This window comes from Cervus elaphus, chromosome 11 (assembly GCF_910594005.1).
Source record: "Cervus elaphus chromosome 11, mCerEla1.1, whole genome shotgun sequence".
Taxonomy (NCBI): Eukaryota; Metazoa; Chordata; class Mammalia; order Artiodactyla; family Cervidae; genus Cervus; species Cervus elaphus.
Window position 1 is genome coordinate 83834405 of NC_057825.1, and position 24912 is coordinate 83859316.

Here is a 24912-nt window from a genome sequence, read left to right on the forward strand (position 1 = left end):
GCCGGCTGGAGTGTGGGAGGCGGGGCATCCGGGTCCCCTGGCGGCTGCTTCAGGCCCTGGAGCTCTGCTGAGGCGCCCCTGCCAGAAATAGGAGGTGAGGCCGCCGAGTCTGCAGCTGGAGCCTGCGCGTTGACACATCCCCTTCCCCAAAGCCCCCCCACCATGTTGTCAGAGGGCTGGGGAAGGAATTCCAGTTCGTAATGAACACTTTCACTTTTCAGCCGCCGACTCCTGGGGTTGACAGCCCGGGTGATCGGCGCCCAGGCCTGCGGCGCCTCCTGCATTCCCCTCAGGCCCGGCGCAGCGGTTCGGTTCTCATAGTAGCCGGGTTCACCCGGACCAGCTGCGCGCGCGGCCTCTGCCAGCTGCGTTCCTGCGCTCCCCCCCACCCCCGGGGTTGTAGCTGAAGCTTCGGCCGCGGGGATCTGGCCTCCCGCCGTCACCTCATCCCCCTAAGGAAGACTCTCAGAGACTTCCAGGGTGGCATCCTTCTGCTGGGACGCCTTGAAGTCCTCCTGGGGCAGGTGCAGCAGGGGGAGGGTGCTGTGCATCCAGCAAAGGAGAGAAAATAGGAGGGTGGGTTGTCATGCTCGGCTGATGTTTGATATTGGTGTTTCGGTTTTCTGTTTATGAAGTGGGTAAAGGACATGTGTTTTTCTTCTGGAACCATGCCTTTTTTGCACTGTTTATTTTAATTTTCCTTTGACCCCATTATCCATTCTTCCTCAACAAGCATGACTTTCATTTTTGTTTGCACCCTTATCCTTTAAAATCAGTTTCTCAGGTTTTGCCTCGAAGTTCTGTACGTGTCCTCCAAGTGAGATGAGAAGTAAAGCCTTGTATTTCTTTTCTTAGTGATTATATTCATGAAGCTTGACTTTTAACATGAACAAGTCTTTACAAGAATTTTAAAATTGTTTATTTAAGGTGTGAATTTAAAACTTCAGTCATGGAGTTAGCCCACAGTTTCTTGCTCAATGAAGAAGCTTTGGCTCAAATCACTGAAGCAAAGAGACCAGTTTTTATCTTTGAATGGTTGCGATTTCTTGATAAAGTCTTGGTTGCTGCCAACAAGGTATGGTATTGCTTTTTATCTAGTTGAGTTAGCATATGTAAAGAATATTATGTGTAAATGATTTGTAAGAAAGCACATTATGTCTTGGAGGTTGTGGGTCACTTGAGAATATTACACTGTAGTAAAAATTTCTTGTCTGTCCTTTTTCTATCCTGTGGCAAAACTGAAACCTCATTTAAATCCAGCTTATTGCTTGGATAGAGGCTTTATATTTCTTCCTGGACATTTAAATTTGAGTGGAGAAAAAGAAGATCATGTGACTGCTATCACCTTAAATTCATTATCTCCCACATCAAGCGGTCCCTTAGTGCTGTGTAGCAGTTTCAGTATCTTCACTTGTCTCTCTGAAGCTGCTGCTGCTAAGTTGCTTCAGTCGTGTCCGACTCCTAGCGACCCCATGGACTGCAACCTACAAGGCTCCTCTGTCCATGGTATTTTCCAGGCAAGAGTAGTGGAGTGGGTTGCCATTGCCTTCTCTGTCTCTCTGAAGAGTTAGCCTTTTTCTTTTTTTTTCCTTTCCTTCACAGTCTTTTCATCCAAATTACTTTTCAATATTTCTGTGTTTTACTCTCCGTTTTTAAAATTAGATGCTGTGTTTAAAATTAGGAACTCAAACATCTGATAATCTTTTACTGTCTGCTCAAATTTAAGAGGGAAGGGGATGTGTGTATACCTATAGCTGATTCATGTTGAAGTTTGACAGAAAACAACAAAATTCTGTAAAGCAATTATCCTTCAATTAAAAAATAAATAGATTTTAAAAATAAAATTTAAGAGGGAGTAATAAAAGTTTGCTGGGCAGAGTGACGTTTGTTAACTGTGTTTTGTCATACTGGTCCAGTTCTTTGAGGAACTCTTTATAGGTTTCTCTGGGCTAGTCATTCCCCACAAGAGCCTTTTTTACTTTAAAGTGTCCTGAGGTATATGACTCGCTGCCTAGATTCTAGGATTTGGTGGAGAAAGCTGGGGACTTCAGCATTCAGTATGTTAACTTTTACTTAGTTCCCCTGTAGTCAGCGTAGTTTTCCCAGCCCACAATTGTGCCTGAGCTTGCGAAGTCCAGAATGAAGGAGAGAGATATGAGAGTCTTACAGCTTCTTAAATAGACTCTCAATCATTCCCTTCACTTCTAGGTACAGCTTTATTCTCTCCTCCTTGAGAACCTTGATGCCTCAAAACAAAAGCCACAACATACATGAGCTCTTAGGGGGTTCTGTATTGGAAGTTGGGTATCTTCTAGCTTTCCCTATTGAGTATCGCTGGCTTCTATATTTTGAATTCATTCTTTGTTTTCTTTGCCCTTGTGTACTTGTACTTTTTCATTACTTATTTATTTCTTTGATTACCCTGGAGTATACTTTAGTTTCTGTAGAGACAGAATTAATGCATGGATTCATTACAGTCTTTAACTAAAAGTTCCTATTTTCTCTTAAACTCACTCCATCTGAGTATGGTTGCCTCCATTTCACTGAAACAGATCTTCTTTTGCCCAAACCAATGGTCCGTATTCTGTCTTAATGGACCCATCAGCAACTTTTCACCTAGCTGATCCTCTGTCTTGAAATACTTGAAACATTTTTTATTTTGTTGTGAAATTGAAAAATAAAAGGAGTATGTAAAAAGTTATCCAAATTGTGAAGCATGATAATATGAACCTCTGTGCTCCCTTCACTCACATTAAAAAATAAATTGTTAACAATACTGTTGATGCACCATTGGTGTGAAGCTTTTCCTATTTGTGGTTCCTAAGAAACTGTTTGCTTTTAGTTCTTGTCCAACTTCACTAGTTACTCCTTCTCTTTTGCTGGCTGTTTCTCAGTCCTGGGCACAGTTTTGTTTGTTTGTTTGTTTTTTAAATACATTTTATTCCTTCAATGACACTATCTAATGCCATGACTTTTACTACCATCTACATAGTAATGATTCCCAGATATCTTAAGTACCTGCTCCACCTCCACCTCTTGGATATCTAAATGGCATCTCAAAGTTAAAACCAAATTATTGATTTAACCCTCCCAAACCTGCCCTTTCCCCAGTACTTTCTATCCGGAAATGACCATTTCATCCTTCTGGTTGCTCAAATCATAAACCTTAGAGTCATTCTTCACTTCCCTTTTTTTCTCAAACTTCACATCATGTTTCTCAGCAATTCATATTGGTTCTATCCCCTGTATATGTCCAGAATTTAATTATTTCTCATTATTTCCATTGTTACCGCCCTCATTTCTTATTGAATTTTTGCCACAACTTCTTAAGTGCTCACCATGCCTCTAACCATGTACATATGTAGAGTATCCTCAGCTCAGTAGTCAGAATGAGCCTGTTAGAACATTTAATCATGTCCCTCCTCTGCTTCAAACTCTCAGAATAAAATACAGAGTTCTTACAGTGGTGTCTGAGGCACTGCATGACCTGGTCCCGTCTACTGTTCTGACTTCATCCCCTGCTGCTTCCTCTGTCTTATTCTGCTCCAGCCACACTGACTTCTCTGTCCTCAAGCATGCTGAGCAAGGCCTTTGCATTTGTTTCCTGCCAGGAATGTTCTTCTCCCAGATATCTGCATAACTCACACCTTGATTTCTCTTCAGGTTGCCTTTTTCTTACTAGTCTCTATAAAACAGTAAGAAGTTACACTGATCACATTTATTTGTAAACACTCTTTCTCCCCACTAGAATGTAAACTTCTTGACTGCAGAGGCTTTGTCTATTGTGGTCACTCTTGCTCGCCAGTGCCTAGAATAGGCATTGTGCATGTACGTGCACAATAAATATTCCTTTAATGAGTGAATGAATTCTCAGCATTGATTCATGAGTAAATCTGAATATTTTTTGTTTCCTAGGGCTCTTCAGAGTTTCTTTTGGTTTCCTTTACTCAGCTATATAGCTTTGTGAGATACTGACTTTGCTTTTACAGGGGACCTCAGCTGAGTTCTAAGACATTAATTGTCCATACACTTAATATTTTACATCCTTTGATTGTTTTATTTTTTAATAAGCCAGTGTGGAAACTTTTTGGGTATAGAGTAGTCACTTTTACTGATAGCTAACTTTGTGGAATTGGAGAAGAATGGAGGAGAATATTTAATCTCCTTTAAATTTAAACAGAACAACCTTTTGTTGACTAAAAGATAAAATTATGTATAAGAAGAAAACTGATGTTCTTTTTTTTTTTTCCTTAACAGACTGATGTAAAGGAAAAACAGAAAAAACTTGTTGAACAATTAACTGGATTAATAAGTAGTTCACCTGGACCACCTACGCGAAAATTGTTAGCTAAAAACCTTGCAGCCCTTTATAGCATTGGGGATACTTTCACTGTTTTTCAAACACTTGATAAATGTAATGACATCATCAGAAGTAAAGACGACACAGCAGCCTACTTACCAACAAAATTGTAAGTACTCACTTCGAAATTAACCCTTGAAACTTGTTTTTTTTCAGAGTAATTTATCTCAATAAGGGAAGGGCAACCCACTCCAGTGTTGTTGCCTGGAGAATTCTATGGACAGAGGAAGCTGGTGGGCTACAGTCCATAGGGTCGCAAAAGAGTCAGACATGACTGAGCGACTAATACTTACACTTTGTCTTAATGAAGGGCTGCTGATCTTAAAGATTCCCAGGTAGATGGAGCCTGGGTCATGCTGTTGACAGTAAAAGCTCTAAGTAGGTCTGGGGAAGGAGTTCTATTTCAACATATGCTCCACTGTCCCTGGCACTTGTAGCAAACTACAGAGAATTGGTTTGATGTCAGCAATTTGCACAGGGGTCTCTGGTACTTTTGAAGGAAATGATATATATTCTTGGCTGGGATGGAAAGAAAAGATTTTCTAGGTGATGAGATTGATGCAGGAACAGACAAACTATAGCCCCCAGGTCAAATCCAGCTTGCCACCTATTTTGTAAATAAAATTTTATTAGAATGCAGACATGCTCCCTCATTTAGTAGCTGATTTCATGCCAAAGTGGCAGAGTTGAGTACCTGAGACAGAGGCCACTTCCCTGGGAGCTCAGCTGGTAAAGAATCCACCTGCAATGCAGGAGTGAAAAAGTGAAAGTTAGTTGCAAAATCATGTCCGACTTTTTGCATTTCAATGGACTGCAGCCTGTCCTTCTCCTCTGTCCTTGGAATTCTCCAGGCAAGATTACTGGAGTGGTTTGCCATTTCCTTCTCCAAGGGATCGTCCCAACCCAGGGATCGAACTTGGGTTTCCTACATGGCAGGCAGATTCTTTACCAACTGAGCCACTAGGGAATGCAGGAGACCCTGGTTCAATTCCTGGGTTGGGAAGATCCACTGGAGAAGGGATAGACTACCCACTCCAGTATTCTTGGGCTTCCCTCGTGTCTCAGGCAGTAAAGAATCTGCCTGCAATGTGGGAGACCTGGGTTCAATCCCTGGGTCAGGAAGATCCCCTGGAGAAGGGAATGGCTGGCTACCCACTCCAATATTCTTGCCTGGAGAACTCCATGGACAGAGGAGCCTGGCAGGCTGCAGTCTGAGCAACTTTCACTTTCACTTTATTGACTCCTAAGTTAAGGACTTAACCCAACTCCAAGCTCATGCTTGTGGTTTGGATCTAGGGCAGATATTTTCAGAGGAGGTCTTGAGGATAATGGCCTTAGGGATGCACCTTGTGAAAATCAGCAGTTAGGATTGCATTAAGGATGCATTAAGAAAATCAGCAGTTACAGTACAGTGAGGGGTGCTGTGGGAGGGAAAGTAACACCTGAATAAACTCGGCTGTGGTGTGAGAGGAGAGCAGTGTCAGTGAAGGCTTCTCAAAAAAGCACCAAAGAAGAACCATCAAGGAAGGCCATATGGAAATGAGTCAAGTAGGGGGTTAAGATGGGAAAAGGGGAAGATGGATGTGATGGGTTAGGGACCAGCAAGTATTATGGAAAGGGCCAGGGAGTAAATAGATTTGGATTTGTTGAATATCTCTGTTGCAGCTACTCAGCTCTGCCATAGACAGTATGTAAATAAATGAGTACAGCTGTATACCAATAAAACTATTTACAGCAACAGGTGGCAGACTGGATGATGGGCCAGATTTGGCCTGCAGACTGTGTTTCCCAACCTATTTTCTGGACAAAGGAAACTTACAACTGGAAACAGAGCTGGCTTATTTATACCTTATTTCCAGTACAGAATAGTGGAGGGGACAAGTTCAGGAGAAGATGATGAATCCAGTTCTGGACGTGCTGAGTTTGAGCCCACGTGACAGTGTGTAGTAGGCAGTTGGAAATCCTGGTCTGGGTTTCAGAGACCTGAGCTGAGAATGTTGTTTTGGTGAGTAGAGAGAGAATGGAGATTTGGGAGTAGGCTGAAACTGCGTTCTGGATAAAGTTACCTAGGAAGGGTGTATTACTGGTTTGAGAGGAAAAGATGCCAAGGATACACCTTCACAACACCAACATTCAAGGAGCTAGGACCAGTATAACAGCTTACAGAGGAAATGGGGAAACTATTCCGAACTTGGACACTAGTGTTTAGGTCTGTTTTCAACTACATAGGTATGCTGTGATTAAATTTTGTGTTTTTTGGGATGCATATGGATCTTAAAAGTGTTTTCCAGTTTATTCTGGAGTTTGGAGGTATGTTCATCATTTTCTGATTTAATTCTCCATTACTTAGCAAATCCACACATGATTTTATAGTTCTGATAAAGCAGAATTTATTGTATATTACTTATTACTCATATGTATTTCCAGTGGATTCATGAGTTATATTTAGGAATTCCATAATATATTCTGGCAAATGACCTCAGACATTTTTAGCTTTGTTTTCAGCCTATAGAGTATTGAAAAAAGCATGGGATTTGGAGTCGAAGAGGTGAAGATCGAGTCTCTGATTCTACTGTTTGTTGCTTGTAGGATAGTAAACTAAATTTATTTAATCACTCTCAGCCTCAGAGTAACTTGTTTAGGACACATAGCTTTTGTGTGGCAGGTCCTAGGATTTAGACACAGATTTGCCAGACCCCAAAGGATACATGCAGATTCACTTGCAATGCAGGAGACGCAGTTTGGATCCCTTGGTTGGGAAGATCCCCTGGAGAAGGATATGGCAACCTACTTCAGTATTCTTGCCTAGGAAATCCCTTGGACGGAGGAGCCTGGCAGGCTACAGTCCATGGGGTTGCAAAAGAGTCAGACAGGACTCAGCAACTAAATAACAACAACAAAAGGAAAGCTTGGGTTTCTTTCCAAAGGACGAGTATGATTTATTATATGAATATATGTTTATTCTCTTACTTTTCTGACAAGAATACAGTTTGATTAACCATAGTATTTGTTAACAATTATAAAGAATAAGCAAGGCATTTTTTTCTAAAAAATTTTTAATTGAAATATACTTGGTTTGCAATATTGTGTTAGTTTCAGGTATACAACAAAGTGATTTAGTTTTATATATGTATATATTTTTAGATTACCTTCCACTAGAGGTTATTATAAGATATTGAATATAGTCCCCTTTGTTGAACAGTAAATCCTTATTGCTTATCTATTTTATGTATAGTAGTTTGTATCTGCTGATCCCACACTCCTAATTTATCCCTGCACTCCTCATCCCCTTCGGTAACCGTTAAGTTTGTTTTCTATGTCTCTTAGTCTCTTTTGTTTTGTATATAGATTCATTTGTATTATCTTTTAGATCCCACAAATAAGTGATATCAAATAATTGTTTTTCTCAGACTGGCTTTTTCACTCTGTATGATATTCTCTGGGTCCGTCCATGTTGCTGTAAATGGCAGTATTTCATTCTTTTTTATGGCTAAGTAATATTCAATTGTATATATATATACCACATCTTCTTGAGCTAGCATCTGTTTGTTGCCATCTGTGCCATCTGTTAGTGGGCATTTGGGTTGTTTTCATGTCTTGGCTATTGTAAGTAGTGCTGCTGTGAACACTGGGGTGCATGTGTATTTTTGAATTAAAGAGTTTTTGTTTTTTGAGGATATATGCCCAGAAATGGGATTGCTGAATCATATGGCAGCTGTATATTTTCACTTTTTTGAGGAATCTCAATATCAATACTCTTTCTCATAGTGGCTACACCAGTTTACATTCCCACCAACAGTGTAGGAAGGTTCCCTTTTCCCTACACCCTCTCCAACAGGGCTTCCCTGGTGGCTCAGAGGTTAAAGCGTCTGCCTACAAAGCAGGAGACTTGTGTTTGATCCCTGGGTCGGGAAGATCCTCTGGAGAAGGAAATGGCTAACCCACTCCAGTACTCTTGCCTGGAGAATCCCATGGACAGAGGAGCCTGGTGGGCTACAGTCCACAGGGTGGCAAAGAGTCGGACACGACTGAGCGACTTCACTTCACTTCACTCCAGCATTTATTATTTATAGATTTTTTTATGATAGTCGGTAATCAATAAGGTGTTACTGAAAGTTTAAAATTTGTGAACAAAAATGTCCTGGTCAAATAAAATTGATTTCTGAAAATAAAAAAATGACAAAATTATTCTGAAAATAAAAAAATGACAAAATTATTGATCTAAACAGTGACTGATGAAAATGTCACTTCTTACAGGGCTGCAGTGGCTTGTGTTGGAGCATTTTATGAAAAAATGGGGAGAATGTTAGGCAGTGCATTTCCAGAAACAGTGAATAATCTTTTGAAATCTCTGAAGAGTGCAGAGGTAAGTTTTACGAGTATTAAATGTTTTGCTTGTGGTGGGAGTTAGGTATTAGTTAAAACTTATGTTTGCCTTTTTTCTGTTAAGTGCATTACTCATATGGCGTACCAAGAGGGTAATTTAAAATTATTACTTGTAAAAAATATCACTTGCCCCTTGTTTTAATGCACAATTCCTCATATTTCAAGGAGAAAGGAAATAATGCTTTTCCTTAACAAAGAAGAGGTTTACATTAACCCCAGGGATATTTTTATAGTGCCATGTTATTTTTTTGTACCATAGCTAATGTATTAGTTTTCTAGGGCTGCCTTAATAAATTATCACAGAATGGATGGCTTAAAACAACAGAAATCTATTGTGTCCCAATTCTGGAAGTTTAAGTCTGAAAGCAAGGTATGAGCAGGGCCATTTTCCCTCTGATGACTCTTGGGAATAATCCTTCCTTGCCTTCTTAGCTTCTCGTTGTTACTGGCAGTCCTTGGCATTTGGGTATTCCTGGGTTTGCAGATATATCTCTCGTGTCTCGATCTCTGCTGTCATACCATGTTCTACCAATGCATCTGGTTCTGTGTCCAAATTCTCATAGTATAAGGGTACCAGTCATCGAATTAGGGTTCACCCTGATCTAGAATGACTTCATCTTTACTTGATTTCGTTTCTCAGTCTCAGTTCAGTCGCTCAGTTGTGTCCGACTCTTTGCAACCCCATGGACTGCAGCATGCCAGGCTTCCCTGTCCATCACCAACTCTGGGAGTTTACTCAAACTCATGCCCATCATGTCGGTGATGCCATCCAACCATCTCATCCTCTGTCGTCCCCTTTTCCTCTCGCCTTCAGTCTTTCCCAGTATCAGGATCTTTTCAGATGAGTCAGTTCTTTGCATCAGGTGACCACTCTATTGGAGTTTCAGCTTCAACATCAGCCCTTCCAGTGAATATTCAGGACTGATCTCCTTTAGGATGGACTGGCTGGATCTCCTTGCAGTCCAAGGGACTCTCAAGAGTCTTCTCTAACACCACAGTTCAAAAACATCAATTCTTTGGCGCTCAACTTTCTTTATAGTCCAACTCTCACATCCATACATGACTACTGGAAAAACCATAGCTTTGACTAGATGGACTTTTGTTGGTTAAGTAATGTCTCTGCATTTTAATATGCTGTCTAGGTTGGTGATAACGTTCCTTCCAAGGAGTAAGCGTCTTTTAATTTTACGGCTGCAATCACCATCTGCAGTGATTATGGAGCCCCCCAAAATAAAGGTCTCTCACTGTTTCCACTGTTGTCCTGTCTATTTGCCATGAAGTGATGGGACCAGTTGCCATGATCTTAGTTTTCTGAATGTTGAGTTTTAAGCCAACTTTTTCACTCTCCTCTTTCACTTTCATCAAGAGGCTCTTTAGTTCTTCTTTGCTTTCTGCCATAAGGGTGGTGTCATCTGCATATCTGAGGTTATTGATATTTCTCCTGGCAATCTTGATCCCAGCTTGTGCTTCATCCAGTCCAACATTTCTCATGATGTACTCTGCATATAAGTTAAATAAGCACGGTGACAATATATAGCCTTGAGGTACTCCTTTTCCTATTTGGAACCAGTCTGTTGTTCCATGTCTAGTTCTAATTGTTGCTTCCAGACCTGCATACAGATTTCTCAGGAGGCAGGTCAGATGGTCTGGTATTCCCATCTCTTTCAGAATTTTCCACACTTTGTAGTGATCCACACAATCAAAGGCTTTGGTGTGGCCAGTAAAGTAGAAACAGATGTTTTTTTTTGAACTCTCTTGCTTTTTCGATGATCCAGTGGATGTTGGCAATTTGATCTCTGGTTCCTCTGACTTTTCTAAAACCAGCTTAAACATCTGGAAGTTCACGGTTCACATACTGTTGAAGCCTGGCTTGGAGAATTTTGAGCATTACTTTGCTAGCATGTGAGATGAGTGTAATTATGTGGTAGTTTGAGCATTCTTTGGCTTTGCCTTTCTTTGGGATTGAATGAAAACTGACCTTTTCCAGCCCTGTGGCCACTGCTGAGTTTTGCAAATTTGCTGGCATATTTAGTGTAGCACTTTCACAGCATCATCTTTTAGGATTTGAAATAGCTTGACTGGAATTCCATCACCTCCACTAGCTTTGCTTGTAGTGATGCTTCCTAAGGTTATCTGGGAACCTTACTTCCAAATAAAGTCATGTTTACAGGTAACAAGGCATAGGACTGATCTTGTCTTTTGGCAGGACAGTATTCAATCCATAGCAGCTAATATGATATGAGTTCTGTTTTGTTATTTCAATTTGTCATTACTTCTGAAAATTCTTTGTTCAGTTGGGGTTAACTAAAAATAGACCAAACACTGGTCTCATAGTCTAATTCTTTATCTAGGAAAACTAAAGGTTTCTTGGACAATACCTCTTCTAAGAACTCTTTGTCTGTTTATTAAGCAAGAATTGAGGCCATATTCTCAGGCATTAGGCTTATAAAGATGAATAAGATCTACCACTCGACCTCAAAAAGCTTATGATCTAGTGAAAGAGATCTATATTTAAATCAGTATACTAGGAATCAAACACTGTAACAGTGCAAAAACAACAGTTCAATTTTAGTCCCAATAATTTCATAGTTTGGAATATATCTGAGAAGTTTTAAAACTGTGTTGGGTATTTTATTCCTCTTTTAGATGCTTTACATTACCTACGTACTTTTTGTAACTTTTTACATTCTGAAAGTTGGGATCCTTGAGAGATTATTATATTGAAGCTTTTGAATTTTTCATGTTCTCATTATTTGCACTTCAACAGGTCCTGGAAACATTAGAATATGTTTACTTATTGTAACATAATTTCTCAGGTATTATCTTGTTGAAGTTAATAATTATTTTTACTTTTTAGATACATTTTAGAATACTTTTCATTTTTCATTACTTACTATTTATGTTTAGCGTTAAGGCCATTAGGCCAGAGAAGTTTTGTGTATTGGTGTGTTCTTATTTAAATGTGGAATTTTCTGTATGTTCATGTGTAGTCTCAGGGGCGAAGTGAAATCTTAATGAGTCTACAGAAAGTTCTGAATGGACTGGGTGGTGCAGCAGCTTCCTGTCATCGTGATATTTACAAGAATGCCAGGTCCCTCTTAACTGACAGGTCAATGGCTGTTCGATGTGCAGTTGCCAAGGTTGGTTCTCAGCTGGTTTATAACATTGCTTATTAACCTGCTTGCTCTTAAATAATCAATGATTTTTTTTTCTTTGTTTTAAAATATGGTATGATTTTTGTTCCCATGGATTAGTTTCATTTCATTTTCTAGAGGCATATATAGGAGAAAATAACATTGTATGTGCTTTTTTTGCCCTGGCTTCTTTCACTCAGCATAATTACTTTAAGATTTGTCAGTGTTGTTACATGTATCGATAGTTCATTCCTTTTTATTGCTGAGTAGTATTTCATTGTATGGGTGTACCACAATTGGTGTGTTCCTTCATCTGTTATAAGTATTCAGGTTGCTTCCAATTTTGGCTATTACAGAAAAAGCTACTGTGAACATCTGTGTACTAGTTTTTGTATAGACAACATGCTTTTCTTTCACATGGATAAATACCTGGGAGTTGTATGATTGGATCATATTCTAGATTTACATTTAATTTTTGGGGAAGTTTCCAAGTTTTCCAAAGTATTATGAGATTTCCTCTTTCTCCATGTCCTTATCAACATTGAGTATTGCCAGTCTTTTAACTTTTAACCATTCTTATAGATATGTACAGGTATCTCATTGTGGCTTTAATTTGCATTTCTACACTAATGGTGATCATATTTTAGGTGCCTGTTTGCTATTCATATCTTTGATAAAGAGTCTATTCAAAAATTTTTGCATTGTTTTATTTATTTGTTTTCTTATTTGTTGAGTTTGGAGAGTACTTTGTAGGTTCTTTATATATTTCTTTATCACAAAGGTGATTTGCAAATATTTTCTCCCACCCCATGGTCTGTCTTTTCATTCCCTAAATCATTCCTTTCTAAGAAGAGAAGTTTTGAATTTTGTCCAAGTCCACTTTATCAGTTTTCCTTATGTTAATTATGCTTTTAGTGTTGTATCTAAGGGGCTTCCCGGGTAGCTTCGCTGGTAGAAAAAAAATCCACCTGCAGTGCAGGAGACCCCAGTTTGATTCCTGGGTTGGAGTTTCCCCTGGAGAAGGGATGGACTATCCACTCTGGTATTCATACGCTTCCCTGGTGGCCCAGACGGTGAAGAATCCGCCTGCACTTCGGGAGGCCTGGGTTTGATCCCTTGGTTGGGAAGATCCCCTGGAGGAGGGCATGGCAACCCACACCAGTATGCTTGCCGGGAGAATCCCCACAGACAGAGGAGGAGTTGTTGGGCTACAGTCCAGGGAGTCCGGCAGGCTACAGTCCACGCAGCAGCAAAGAGTCAGACACGACCGAGCAGTAGGCGCAGCAGCACTGTACCTGAGGAAACTTCTCCTAGCCCAGGCTTTCTCCTATGTTTCTTTCCGAATGAGTTTTATAATTTTACACTTGGGTATGTGATCCATTTTGAGTTCATTTTTGTATATAGTGCAAGGTATGAGTGAAAGATTTTTTGTTTTGTTTTGCACATGAATATTTACTTGTTCTAGTGCCATGTTGAAAAGGCTATCTTTTCTTCACTAAGTTGCCTTTGCACCTTTGTTGAAAATCAGTTGTCTATATACTTGTGGGTCTGTTTTTGGAATCTCTGAATAGTTTCATTGAACTATTCGTCTGTCTTGACGTACTTTTCTTGATTACTGTAACTTTGAAGGTGAAAGTGAAAGTCGCTCAGTTGTGTCCAAGTCTGTGACCCCAGGGACTGTATGGTCCATGAAATTCTCCAGGCCAGAACACTGGAGTGGGTAGCCTTTCCCTTCACCAAGGGATCTTCCCAACCCAGGGATCGAACCCAGGTCTCCCACAATTCTTTACCAGCTGAGCCACAAGGGAAGCCCAAGAATACTGGAGTGGGTAGTCAATACTTTCTCCAGCAGATATTCCTAACCCAGGAATCAAACCGGGGTCTTCTGCATTGCAGGCAGATTCTTTACCAACTGAGCTATCAGGGAAGCTCAATTTTATATGCCTTAAAATCAAATAGTGTCAGCCCTTCAACATTGTCCTTTTCAAAATAGTTTTGGGTATTTTCAGTCCTTTGCATTTCCATATAAATTTAAGCTTATCAATTTCTACAAAAATTGCATGCTGGAATTTTTATTCAGGTTGCACCAAGTCTATAAATCAGTTTAGGGAGAGTTGACAGCTTATCGTTAAGTCCAGCTCATAAATATGATATCTCTATCTCTCATTCATTTAGGTCTTCTTTGATCTCTCTTAGCAGCATTTTGTGGTTTTCAGACGCAGAGACCTTGCATATCTTCTGTCAGATTTATTGTTAACTATTTCATATTTTTAAATTTCTAATTGTTCATTACTGAAATAGAGAAATACAGTTGTTTTGTACACTGATCTTGTATCCACCAACCTTCCTAAACTGTTACTGATTCTATGTCAGCTTTTTTTTTTAATGTTTTATTTATTTGGCTGTGTCAGATTATAGTTGTGGCGTGTGGGATCTAGTTCCCTGATCAGGGATCAAACCCAGGCCCCCTGCTTTGGAAGTACAGAGTCTTAGCCACTGGACCACCAGGGAAGTCCCTATGTCAGCTTTTAAATAGATTCCATCAGGTGTTCTATATAGACAATCATGTTGTCTATGAATAGAGACAGTTCTTTTACATTTCCATTCTGGATGCCTTTTTTTAATTTTTCTTTCTTACTGCACTTCCTGACCAGATCCTTCAGTTCTATGTTGGGTAGAAAACATGAAAACCAACATTCTTTTCTTGTTCTTGATCCTTAAAGGGAAAATATTCAGTCCTTCACCATTAAGTATGATGTTAACTGTCAGTTTTCTTTGATGACCTTTATCAGGTTGAGGAAATACCCTTATATTCCTAGCCTTCCAAGAAGTTTTTGTCAAGAATGTATTTTAGATTTTGTCAAACGCGTTTTTTTTAAAAAAATTTGATTTCTAGTGTTGTTTCGGTTTTCTAACTAAATTTTTTATTTTAGGATAATTGTAAGATAATTGTAGATTTACATGCAGGGGCTTCCCAAGGGACTCAGTGGTAACGAAACCGTCTGCCAGTGCAGGAGACACAAGTTTGATCCCTGAGTGAAGAAGATCCCCTGGAGGAGGAAATGGCAGTCCACTTCAGGATTCTTGCCTGGATAATCCCATGAACAAAGGAGCCTGGTGGCTGTAGTCCACTGGGTCACAAAGAGTCCGACATGACTGAGTAACTAAGCACATAGTATGCAGGTTTTCATGCAGTTGTGAGAAATAATATAGAGAGATTTTTATAAACTCATACCCAGTTCCCCCTAATTGCAAGCAGCATAATACAGTAGTGACATTTGACACAATCCACTGATGTTCAGTTTTCCCCAGTTTTGCTTACAATCTGTTAAATGTTTCTTTAGCATATAATGAGATGAATAATACGAATTTTTTTCCAACTTGCTAATGAATTACACTGATTAATTTTAGAATTTTAATCAATCTTTCATTCCTAGGATAAACCCTGATGGGTCATGATATATTATCCATTTTATATGTTGTTGGATTAGAGTTGTTAAAAGTTCGTGTACAAGTTTTGCATCTATGTACATGGGAGATATTGGCATGTAGTTTTCTTCTCTTGTAGTGTCTTTGTCAGATTTCAATATCCGGGTCAGTATGTTGAGTTGGGAAGTATACCCCCTTCTCTTCAATTTGCTGGAAGAGTTTATTTAAGATTGGTATTATTTCTTACTTAAACATTTGGTTGAATTCATCAGCACAACTCTCTGGGTCTCCAGTTTTCTTTGGGGAAAGGTTTTAAACCACAAATTCAGTTTTTAAAATAGATGTTGGGCTATTTGGGTTAGCTGTTTCTTCTTGAGTGAGTGGTCCGTTTCATCTAAGTTGTCAAATATATTGTCCTTTTAATATATATTGAATCTGCAGTTGTATGACTTCCTCATTCCGAATTTTGATAATCTGTGTCTTTTCTTTCTTTTTTTCTCATCTGTCTGGCTAGATATTTATCAGATGTGTTAGTTGTTTTAAAGAAGCAGCTTTTGGTTTCATTTCTGCTTTTCAGTTTTCTGGTTGATTGATTTCCTCTCTTAACTGTATTGTTTCCTATTTTCCTGCTTGCTTTGTGTTGAATTTGCTCTATGTCGTCTAGTTTCTTAGTTAGAGGCTGAGATTATTGATTTGAGACTCTTCTTTCTAACACAGGACTTTAGGGTTATATACTTCCTCCCAACTGCTGGAAACTCTCTCAAGGGAGTATGCTGGGACAACTGTAGGGTTCAACTTGTGTTTTTTATCTCTTAAGGATTAGCATTCTTCATTGCCTGATGTCCAGTGACTTCAAAACTGTTGTTTCATGTATTTTGTCCATGTTTTGTTGTTGTTATTTCAGAAGAGAGAATAATTCTGGTCTTTGTTACCTTTGTCTCTGGAAGCGGAAGTTCTAATTCATTTATTATTATTATTATTTTAAAAATTCCAGTGTCTCCTAGAACTACAGAATGAAGCTGTGTTCATGTGGACTGCTGAACTGGAAAACATAGCCACTCTCTGCTTTAAGGCTTTGGAAAACTCCAACTACGGGGTGCGAGTGGCAGTGTCTAAACTCCTAGGAGCAGTCATGGCCACCGCACTGATGCCGAAGCAAGCAACAGGTACCGTTCTCCAGCCCCCAGTCTAGACTGTAACGAGTATCTGAAGGTATATGGAATGCTTCCTTCTAGATGACTTACTGCTTCTAGGCAAGTCAATTTAAAGAGTTTAAATTGTTAAATATGCTTGTCTGCATTTTCATAAAATAGGAGTTCCCACATGGCTTTTTCCTTGATATGGTCAGGACATTTTTTATGGTAATACTGAACAAGATTACATGTAGTAAGTATGTTGGACATTGAGGCAAATAAAATTTACGGAATGGTTTTGTATCCACCCAAATGTTCAGGGACTAGAATCTGGCAGAGTAGATCTCCATTCATAGCAAAGTATTATTTTTCTTTTCTTGACCATTATCATAAGCAGAATCGGAGGCAGTGTTGATTTCCCCAGTTATTTCTGCTGTGCCTCATGGTTCCGTAGAGATGCTTCAGGGACAACTCTGAGTAGATGTTGAGTGAACCCAGCTCTGCTGTTGTCCCCATACCTACTCCATCTCTGTATTGTAGAAAAAGACTCAGATTATAGGTTCAAGTCCTAGCTCTTCTGTTTATTTGCTGTGAAACCATTTGAGCTTTGGTCTTTTCATCTTTAATGATAATTATTTCAATCTTTGAATTAGGTAACAATGATAATGATGATAGGTAACATTCATTAAGTGCTAACTATGTATAAGGCACTGGATTATCACAGGGTTATGTAATCCTCTCAAAAGCCCTTTTAATCCTGAGTACTGCTGTTATTCTCATTTTATGAACAAGGAAATTGAGGCTTAGAGAGATGGTGTCATTTGTGGTGTAATGAGTGTTCTATTAAGTGAAATCAAAACCCAGGCATCAAATTCTAAGGTCCGCGTACCTAATCATGAGCTTTATGCCTCTTCTGCAGAATTTTTGTGAGGATTGTATTTGCTACTATATATGAAAGGACTTTATGAAGTAGGACAGCTCTTTACCAGGGGTAGCAAGTTGGTTGCAGTCCAGTGACATTTCAACCCATAGGTTAACTGTTGTACAGAAAGCATGGTCTTGACAAAGTTTCATTGTGTCCATCTCAATTGGGAGTGAGGGCTATGATCATTTAGCATTACCTGCTATGGATGTACTTTGTCCCTGTTGTGTTCCTCATAGAAAGTTAGCATGATGGTTAGACTATTTGGGCATAGATTTATTGAATTGTTTTTAATTTGTAGTGCCTCCCTTTTTTTTTTTTTTTAGTGTTTTTTGCTTCAAAATTAAATTTATTTTTACAGATACTTTGTAAATTATAAGATTATAAGAAAATAAATGACTCTGTCTCCTTTGTAGTAGTTTAAGTACCCTTAAAAATAATTGCTTGAGTTTTAAAGCTAGATTATTAGAAAACACTTAAATAATAGCAAAATATATTTGCTTTACAAATTTGCTTTTTTTTCCTGAAAGTAATGCGCCAGAATGTGAAGCGAGCAACCTTTGATGAAGTCTTAGAACTGATGGCCACAGGATTTCTGCGTGGAGGGTCAGGTTTCTTAAAGAGTGGTGGAGAAATGTTAAAAGTTGGAGGTTCTGTTAATCGTGAAGTGAGAGTTGGAGTTACACAGGTTTGTAATATATATGTATAAAGGAATCCTGTTCATATCACTTGTGAAATTTCATCGAAGACTTGTACTAAGTAATAGCACATACAGAGATTTTTAATGCTATCTAAAATTTAATAATTAAAAAATGTCTTTCAAAGCATTTCTCTTACTAAATCAATATTACATTCAAATTATAAATTGCATGCTTACATGGAAAGTTAGATACTTAATGATGTGTGAATAAACCTACATCTGCTACATCTATCTATCTCTAACAAAATTTTCCCATATTTTACTTGGGAGAAAATCAGATGTAGAATAGTTTAGTTTTAACTGAAATTTTATTCAAGTAGCTTGAGGAATTTAGATTTTAATGTTTTTCAACAACGCTTGTAGCTAAAAATATTTGTTGGTATTTTGGATTTATCATCATTGCTTAATCACCAGTGTGCTTATGAAGTTAAACCTTACGTCAGATAATTTCAGATAATTAATACCAAATAAGATATTGCAGTTAATAATATAATAATAATAGTTAACACCTCATACAAAGAGTTGGACATAACTGAGCATACACACATTAAAATGAAATGATTTTTTTGTGATCCTTTAGTCAAAATCACCCAATTATACCTTGTTCCAGAAACAAATGTAAAATAGAAGTAAACCATTTCAATCTAATAGTCATAAGCAAATGTTTTATAGTTCTAGGTCAGCATTTATTTAGCATGTTGGGGCTTATTACTGTATCATCTATCATCTTCATCAGAGCTTCCCAGGTAGCTTGGTGGTAAAGAATCCACCTATCAATGCAGGAGTTGCAAGAGACATGGGTTTGATCCCTGGGTTGGGAAGATCCCTTGGAGGAGGAAATGGCAACCCACTGCAGTATTCTTGCCAGGAAAATCCTATGGACAGAGGAGCCTGATGAGCTACAGTCCATGGGGTCGCAGAGAGTTGGCCACGACTGAGTGTACACACTGACACACACACATCACCTCCATCACCTTCATCCCCAGGGTGATTTCACCTTTTCTTCCCACTCACACCACTCTCTCTCTGTTCTTCATGAAGCTATTATCCCAAGAAATGTGTTTAGTTAAAGACACTTCAACCAGTAAATCCTATGCTACAAGTACTAAAAAGGTCTCAAGTTTTAAATTTTCTCAATTGTAATCTCAAAGATAAGTTATTTTGCATGTTGTCATCAGTTATTTATGTCGTTGTTTTATCTGTAATTTCAGTTCATGTATATAAATTTACCTGAAGTTATATCTTAATCTATTTACAGGCATATGTTGTTTTTGTAACAACATTGGGTGGCCATTGGTTGGAGCGTAGCTTTGCTACATTCTTGTCTCATGTACTTGATCTGGTTTCCCATCCTCGGGCAACACAAACACACGTGGAGGCTGTGTATTCCAGACGATGTGTCTCCTTTATCCTAAGAGCTACCGTGGGCAGTTTGCTAGGTGAAAAAGCCCAGATTGCAGCTGCCAAAGAAATATGCCAGGCGATTGGAAAACAAATGAAAGCAGTAGGTAAGAATTGATGTCATGGTATGTGGTGTTGATTATTTAAGTCATTTAGTTCTTTATTACTATCCTTAATAAATACTGATAGATCTGATTAGTTCATATCTCTTACTGGAATGTGTTTTGTTTTTTTTTTCTTCTTTTGTTCTACCACTCTATGCAGCATGTGGGATTTTAATTTCCCAATCAGGGATTGAACCTGCACCCCAAGCATTAGAAGCATGAATTCTTAATCACTGGCCCACCAGGGAAGTCCCTGGACTGTATTTTAATAGTCATTTTTATTGTGTACTCTTATTTGATATTAAAACAACATATAATTACAATAAATTGGAGTTGTTTAATATTTGAGTAGTGTGTTTGTAAGATTAGGTTTTTTCTGTTTTATTTCTAGTACCTTTACTGATTTTATAGCTCTCCTGGTATGCAGTAGCATATTGAGGAATCTTTGAGGAATAACCTATTAAGGTTTTTCTTCTTGGAGCCTGTTGTTTTATCAATACATGGTCTTTTCCCCACCCTTATTAGGCTTGATATGATGACTTAAAAACAGTTACAAGTGGTTTTTAACCCATTACAGAGTATACTGTGAAGCCTCAGTAATTCATAATTAAAAGAAATCCTCTCCTAGGCAGTATCAATTTTATAACTTTTTCAGATTAACAAATAGTATTGAGTATTTGAGATTTCAAAGCAGTAATTAAGGTTTTGGACAATGAGTATGATAAAGTTACTGTCTTCATGGTGCTTATAATACAATTAGGGAACTAATGCAAGGTAAAATATAAATTCTATGAGACAGTTTATTTTACCACTGTTGCGAATATACATTAATCAAGAAAATTATATTGCCTAACAGATGTCTTTAGAAATAAAAATTTAATGACTGTATGATATCCAGAACTTTATATTTAGAAAATTAATAAATTCTTATAAAATTAATGAAAGTAAATTTTTTGGTTATAGTTAGTAGCTTACTAGGCCAATCATATTTTAAATGGACTAACTGAAAGTTAGGAATTAAAAGATGTTCCAATTAATGAGATATTGTTAGATATGTTAAAGTAGTAATCTGTCCTAGATTCACAACTTTAAAGATATTTGTTTGTTGAATGAAGAAATGTTTGAGTGCCAAAAACAGTGTGTCAAATGGTGGGAGTAAAATAGCAAGCCACACAGATAATACCTGTTCAGGGAACTTCTAATTTAGTAACCAAAAAAGAGAGTCCATGCATTTCCAAGTCCAGAAGTATCTAAGGAGAAAAGAGGTGTTTAATTTTAGTCCATAATGTATTAATCTGTTATTTCCTAATATTCTATATTTTATTGCCTGTTAATTCATAATAAATGTAAGTAAGATAAGAAAGTTTGTTACTGTCATTTAAGGATCTTAAGGTCATAGATTAGTCATTTGATTTTTAAAGTGGTAAAAGAATTAAACACAGTGCTATGTATCTGGAATTTATGGGCCAGGATATAGTCTTAATTAGTAATTTGAGAAGAAGTTTTTAGTTGTTTCATGATTAAATACATATCAGTTCTATTGGAAGCTAAAAGATGGAGGAAAGGGTCAACAACATCAATGGAAACTTTGAGGAACATCCCAGTAAGAAATTCTAAAGTCATTCTCTTTATAGATACTCTTTCTGGTCAGTAATTTGACAGTGATGCTACCAACACATTGCAGCTCTTAAAATAGCGGTGATAATGATAAAGTAACAATAATAGCTCCTACTGTTTATTGAATGTATACTAGGGGCATCATTGATTTTTTTGTCATTTTAATTTTGATTTGTGTTTCCCTAATTATTAGAAATACAAACAGAGTTCTTAACAGTCAGGCATTCAGCTTGTATAATTTAAAAACATAAAATTGTATAGATCAAAAAATTATATCACGGTTCAATTCACCCACATTCCGTACCTGATTTTGTGTTTCCAGAAGCGGTAGTGAATGACACTAGTGGGGAGAACAAGTCTGGAGCAGCAGACATTGCAGCAAGCCAGCACGTGATGGTCTGTGCCCTGCAGGAGCTCGGAAGTCTGGTGCAGAGCCTGAATGCCACTGCGTCCCCTCTTATTCAGGAAGCATCTATAGGTGTGCTGTTCACTTATAGGCTGAAATATTTTTTTCAATGTTTTTAAAAGTCATAGGTGTGATTGATAAACTCCCAGTTGTTTGCTTAACATGATAATTAGCAGTTTAAATCATCCATTAAAAGTTGGGTTTTATTTCGGATTCACTGTGATAGTGAATCTTGAATTAAATATTAAAATAGTGCTTTGAGAGACAGAAACAGTCATGGTAGTTTTGTTTCTAAACTTTATTGAATACATCAGCATTTTATAATTCATTGGATATAATTGTACTGTGTTCTTCGTAGAAAACTTTCCTTCAAAGTACTTACCTGTTTATGAGTTGATGTGTGTGTTTCTTGGCACCAGTTCTGAAAGTATCTGTGTAAAATTGTGACACAATATTAATGATGGTGTTATACATAGTCTTTTAACTCATTAAACTGTCTGACTTCATTAAAGAGTAATTTTGAGTATTTTTTTTAGGCCTTTTGGAGACTGTGACGTCAGTGCTTCTCCATCCGAGCATGGCAGCCCGACTTGCTGCTGCCTGGTGTTTGCGCTGCGTGGCTGTGGCATTACCTTTCCAGTTGACGCCGTTTCTAGACAGATGTGCAGAACGGCTCAACAACTTAAAAACGTCGCCAGAAGCTGTCAGTGGATACAGTTTTGCAATGGCTGCTTTGTTAGGTGGAGTTCATCAGTGTCCTTTGGGCATTCCTCATGCCAAGGGAAAGGTATGACAAAGATCCTAGAATTTTAAGTGCTATCCCTTGGGCTTTATTTAGTCTTCATTGGAATACCTTCTGTGTTTGATGTCGAACTGGGGATCAAACAAAAAAAGTTTTACTGTGATGATAAGTGGCATAGTGCTCTGTGTATATGGAGTTATGCCATGCTGTACTGTACTTAGTCGCTCAGTCGTGTCCGACTCTTTGTGACCCCATGGACTGTAGCCCACCAGGCTCTTCTGTCCATGGGGATTCTCCAGGCAAGAATACTGGAGTGGATTGCCATGCCCTCCTCCAGAGGATCTTCCCAACCCAGGGATCGAACCCTGGTCTCCCACATTGCAGGCAGATTCTTTAAGGTCTGAGCCACCAGGGAAGCCCCTGAATACTGGACTGGGTAGCCTATACCTTCTCCAGGGGATCTTCCCGACCAGGAATTGAACTGGGGACTTCTGCATTGCAGGTGGATTCTTTACCAGCTGAGCTACCAGGGAAGCCCATATGGAGTTGACAGACCCTGATTAAAATTTGACATTTACTTCTGTTACAGGAATAATAGGTTTTGTCTGGGTATAGTATCATTTTATGATTTGTTTATTTTAGAGAGATATTTAAAAAAACGTTATACGGATTCTTTGGAAATCAGAGCTTTTCTTTGGAGTTTTAGAAATATAATTCACATTGCTATATTCAAAATGTCAAGAGAATGTGCTGTTGCCATAGTTAACATTTTGGTAATACTTAATAAAAGTTGAATAGCTGTCATGAATCAGTTACCTTTTTTTTGCCTTTCTTTATGCTATACCATATACTACTATGAAGATTTTCTTCTTAGGAATATTGAGTGTTTATAAAAGTATTATTTGCAACTTTATATTGGGCTAAATTAAAAGAGATTTTTTTTTTCTGGGTTACTCAGCCCATGTCCATTCATTTCTGTGACTTCGACAGCTACTACTCAGACCTGGGCTTCCATCTCCCATATGCTTGTCTTCTACTGATTTTCCTTCTTTGGAGTCTTTTTCTCCCATCTTTTCCCTATTTTTTATTTCATATTTTATATATGCTCAAAGACCCTGAGAGACTACCCAGGATCAGAGAATAAAATATAATCATCTCTGTCTGCTAAACTGGTATCTTCATAATGAGCATTCTGCCCTTTCATTCTAGTTTCCCATTGTGCTAGTCAGACTAGCCACATTGCTTTCTTTCCAAGCTTTTTCTCAGTCGCCATGTCTTTGCTTATGCTAACATCTTACATTAGAATCTCATCCCTCTTCTTGTTCACCTGCGCCAAACTTAGCTGCTTTGCTTAGAAGCCCAATTCAAGTTCCATCTCTTCCATGAAATACCTTCAAAGCTACTCAGTCTATGGTAGCCTTTCTCTTTGCTGACCACTACATCTGTACTATTATTCTGTCGTTTGATTGTATGCTGCTTGTTACTTCCCTTTGTTCCTATGTCTTCTCTAAGACTGTAAGCACCTTAAGATTAGCTTAGTGGCAAATTTATAAATGAGTTGAACAAATCTTTAAGTGTAGGTGTACAGTATGACTACTAATAGCATTTATCAAGTGATTACCTGGATCAGCACCATTCTGAGTGCTCTCCTGTATTAACTTATTTAATCCGCACGTGAGTGACATTGGTTCTCCTGTTATTCCTGTTTTAGCAATGAGGCATAGAGATGAAGTTATTTTAGGTCAAAAAGCTAGGAAATGACAAAGCTGGGATATGAACTCAGGCATCTTGGCTCTGGAAGTCATATTCTTAACCACAGTGCTGTTCTGGGGCTTCTCTGAGTCAGCAATGCAGTTGGGATTGATGAGGTATTGATGTTGCCTCTTTTAAAAGCATGTTAACAGCAACAACAGAAAAAAGACAAATTCTTTTTTAATAAATGTATACTAGCTATGTACTTTCTTATTTGATCTTGTTAAGTTGTTTAAATTAAAATCCAGTTCTAAACCTCTCTTGCAGATGGTTGTTAGTATTGCTGAAGATCTCTTACGAACTGCTGCCCAAAATAGCAGGCTGTCTTTACAGCGGACCCAAGCTGGATGGCTCTTACTTGGAGCACTTATGACTTTAGGTACAACTATAATTGAGTATGATTTTGTCTTATTCTGTAACTGTCAGTAGACTGTAAAGAAAGTTTAAAAGTATTCAACTTCAAAAAAAAAATAATAAAAGTATTCAACTTCACATTCTAGACTTTGAATGAGGCTGTAAAATGATAATGATGCTTTTCTCATCATTTGGTATGAGATTTTTCAGTAATTTCTGTTTATGTACACTTAATGAGAAAGTGAAAGTCACTCTGTTGTGTCTGACTCATTGTGACCCCATGGACTGTATATTCCATGGAATTCTCCAGGACACAATACTGGAGTGGGTATCCTTTCTCTTCTCCAGGGGAACTTCCCAACCCAGGGATTGAACACAGGGCTCCCACATTGCAGGTGGATTCTTTACCAACTGAGCCAAGTTTCACCTTTACCATCAGAATAGCCATGGTCTAACTGATTAGCCTATTAAA

At 38.2% G+C, this 24912-nt stretch overlaps 1 protein-coding gene across 1 annotated transcript in view; it reads left to right on the plus strand.

The window, feature by feature from the left end:
* Nucleotides 1-10: 10 nt before the first annotated feature.
* Nucleotides 11-24912, plus strand: part of HEATR5B (HEAT repeat containing 5B) — a 94838-nt gene continuing 69936 nt past the window's right edge. Inside the window, exons 1-11 of the mRNA XM_043918242.1 lie at nucleotides 11-94; nucleotides 928-1075; nucleotides 4258-4469; nucleotides 8618-8726; nucleotides 11737-11886; nucleotides 16304-16475; nucleotides 17895-18052; nucleotides 19323-19572; nucleotides 21509-21664; nucleotides 22129-22379; nucleotides 24354-24465. Coding sequence (XP_043774177.1) covers nucleotides 950-1075; nucleotides 4258-4469; nucleotides 8618-8726; nucleotides 11737-11886; nucleotides 16304-16475; nucleotides 17895-18052; nucleotides 19323-19572; nucleotides 21509-21664; nucleotides 22129-22379; nucleotides 24354-24465 — 1696 coding nt within the window. The 5' untranslated portion in view covers nucleotides 11-94; nucleotides 928-949. The remainder of the gene's footprint in view (nucleotides 95-927; nucleotides 1076-4257; nucleotides 4470-8617; nucleotides 8727-11736; nucleotides 11887-16303; nucleotides 16476-17894; nucleotides 18053-19322; nucleotides 19573-21508; nucleotides 21665-22128; nucleotides 22380-24353; nucleotides 24466-24912) is intronic.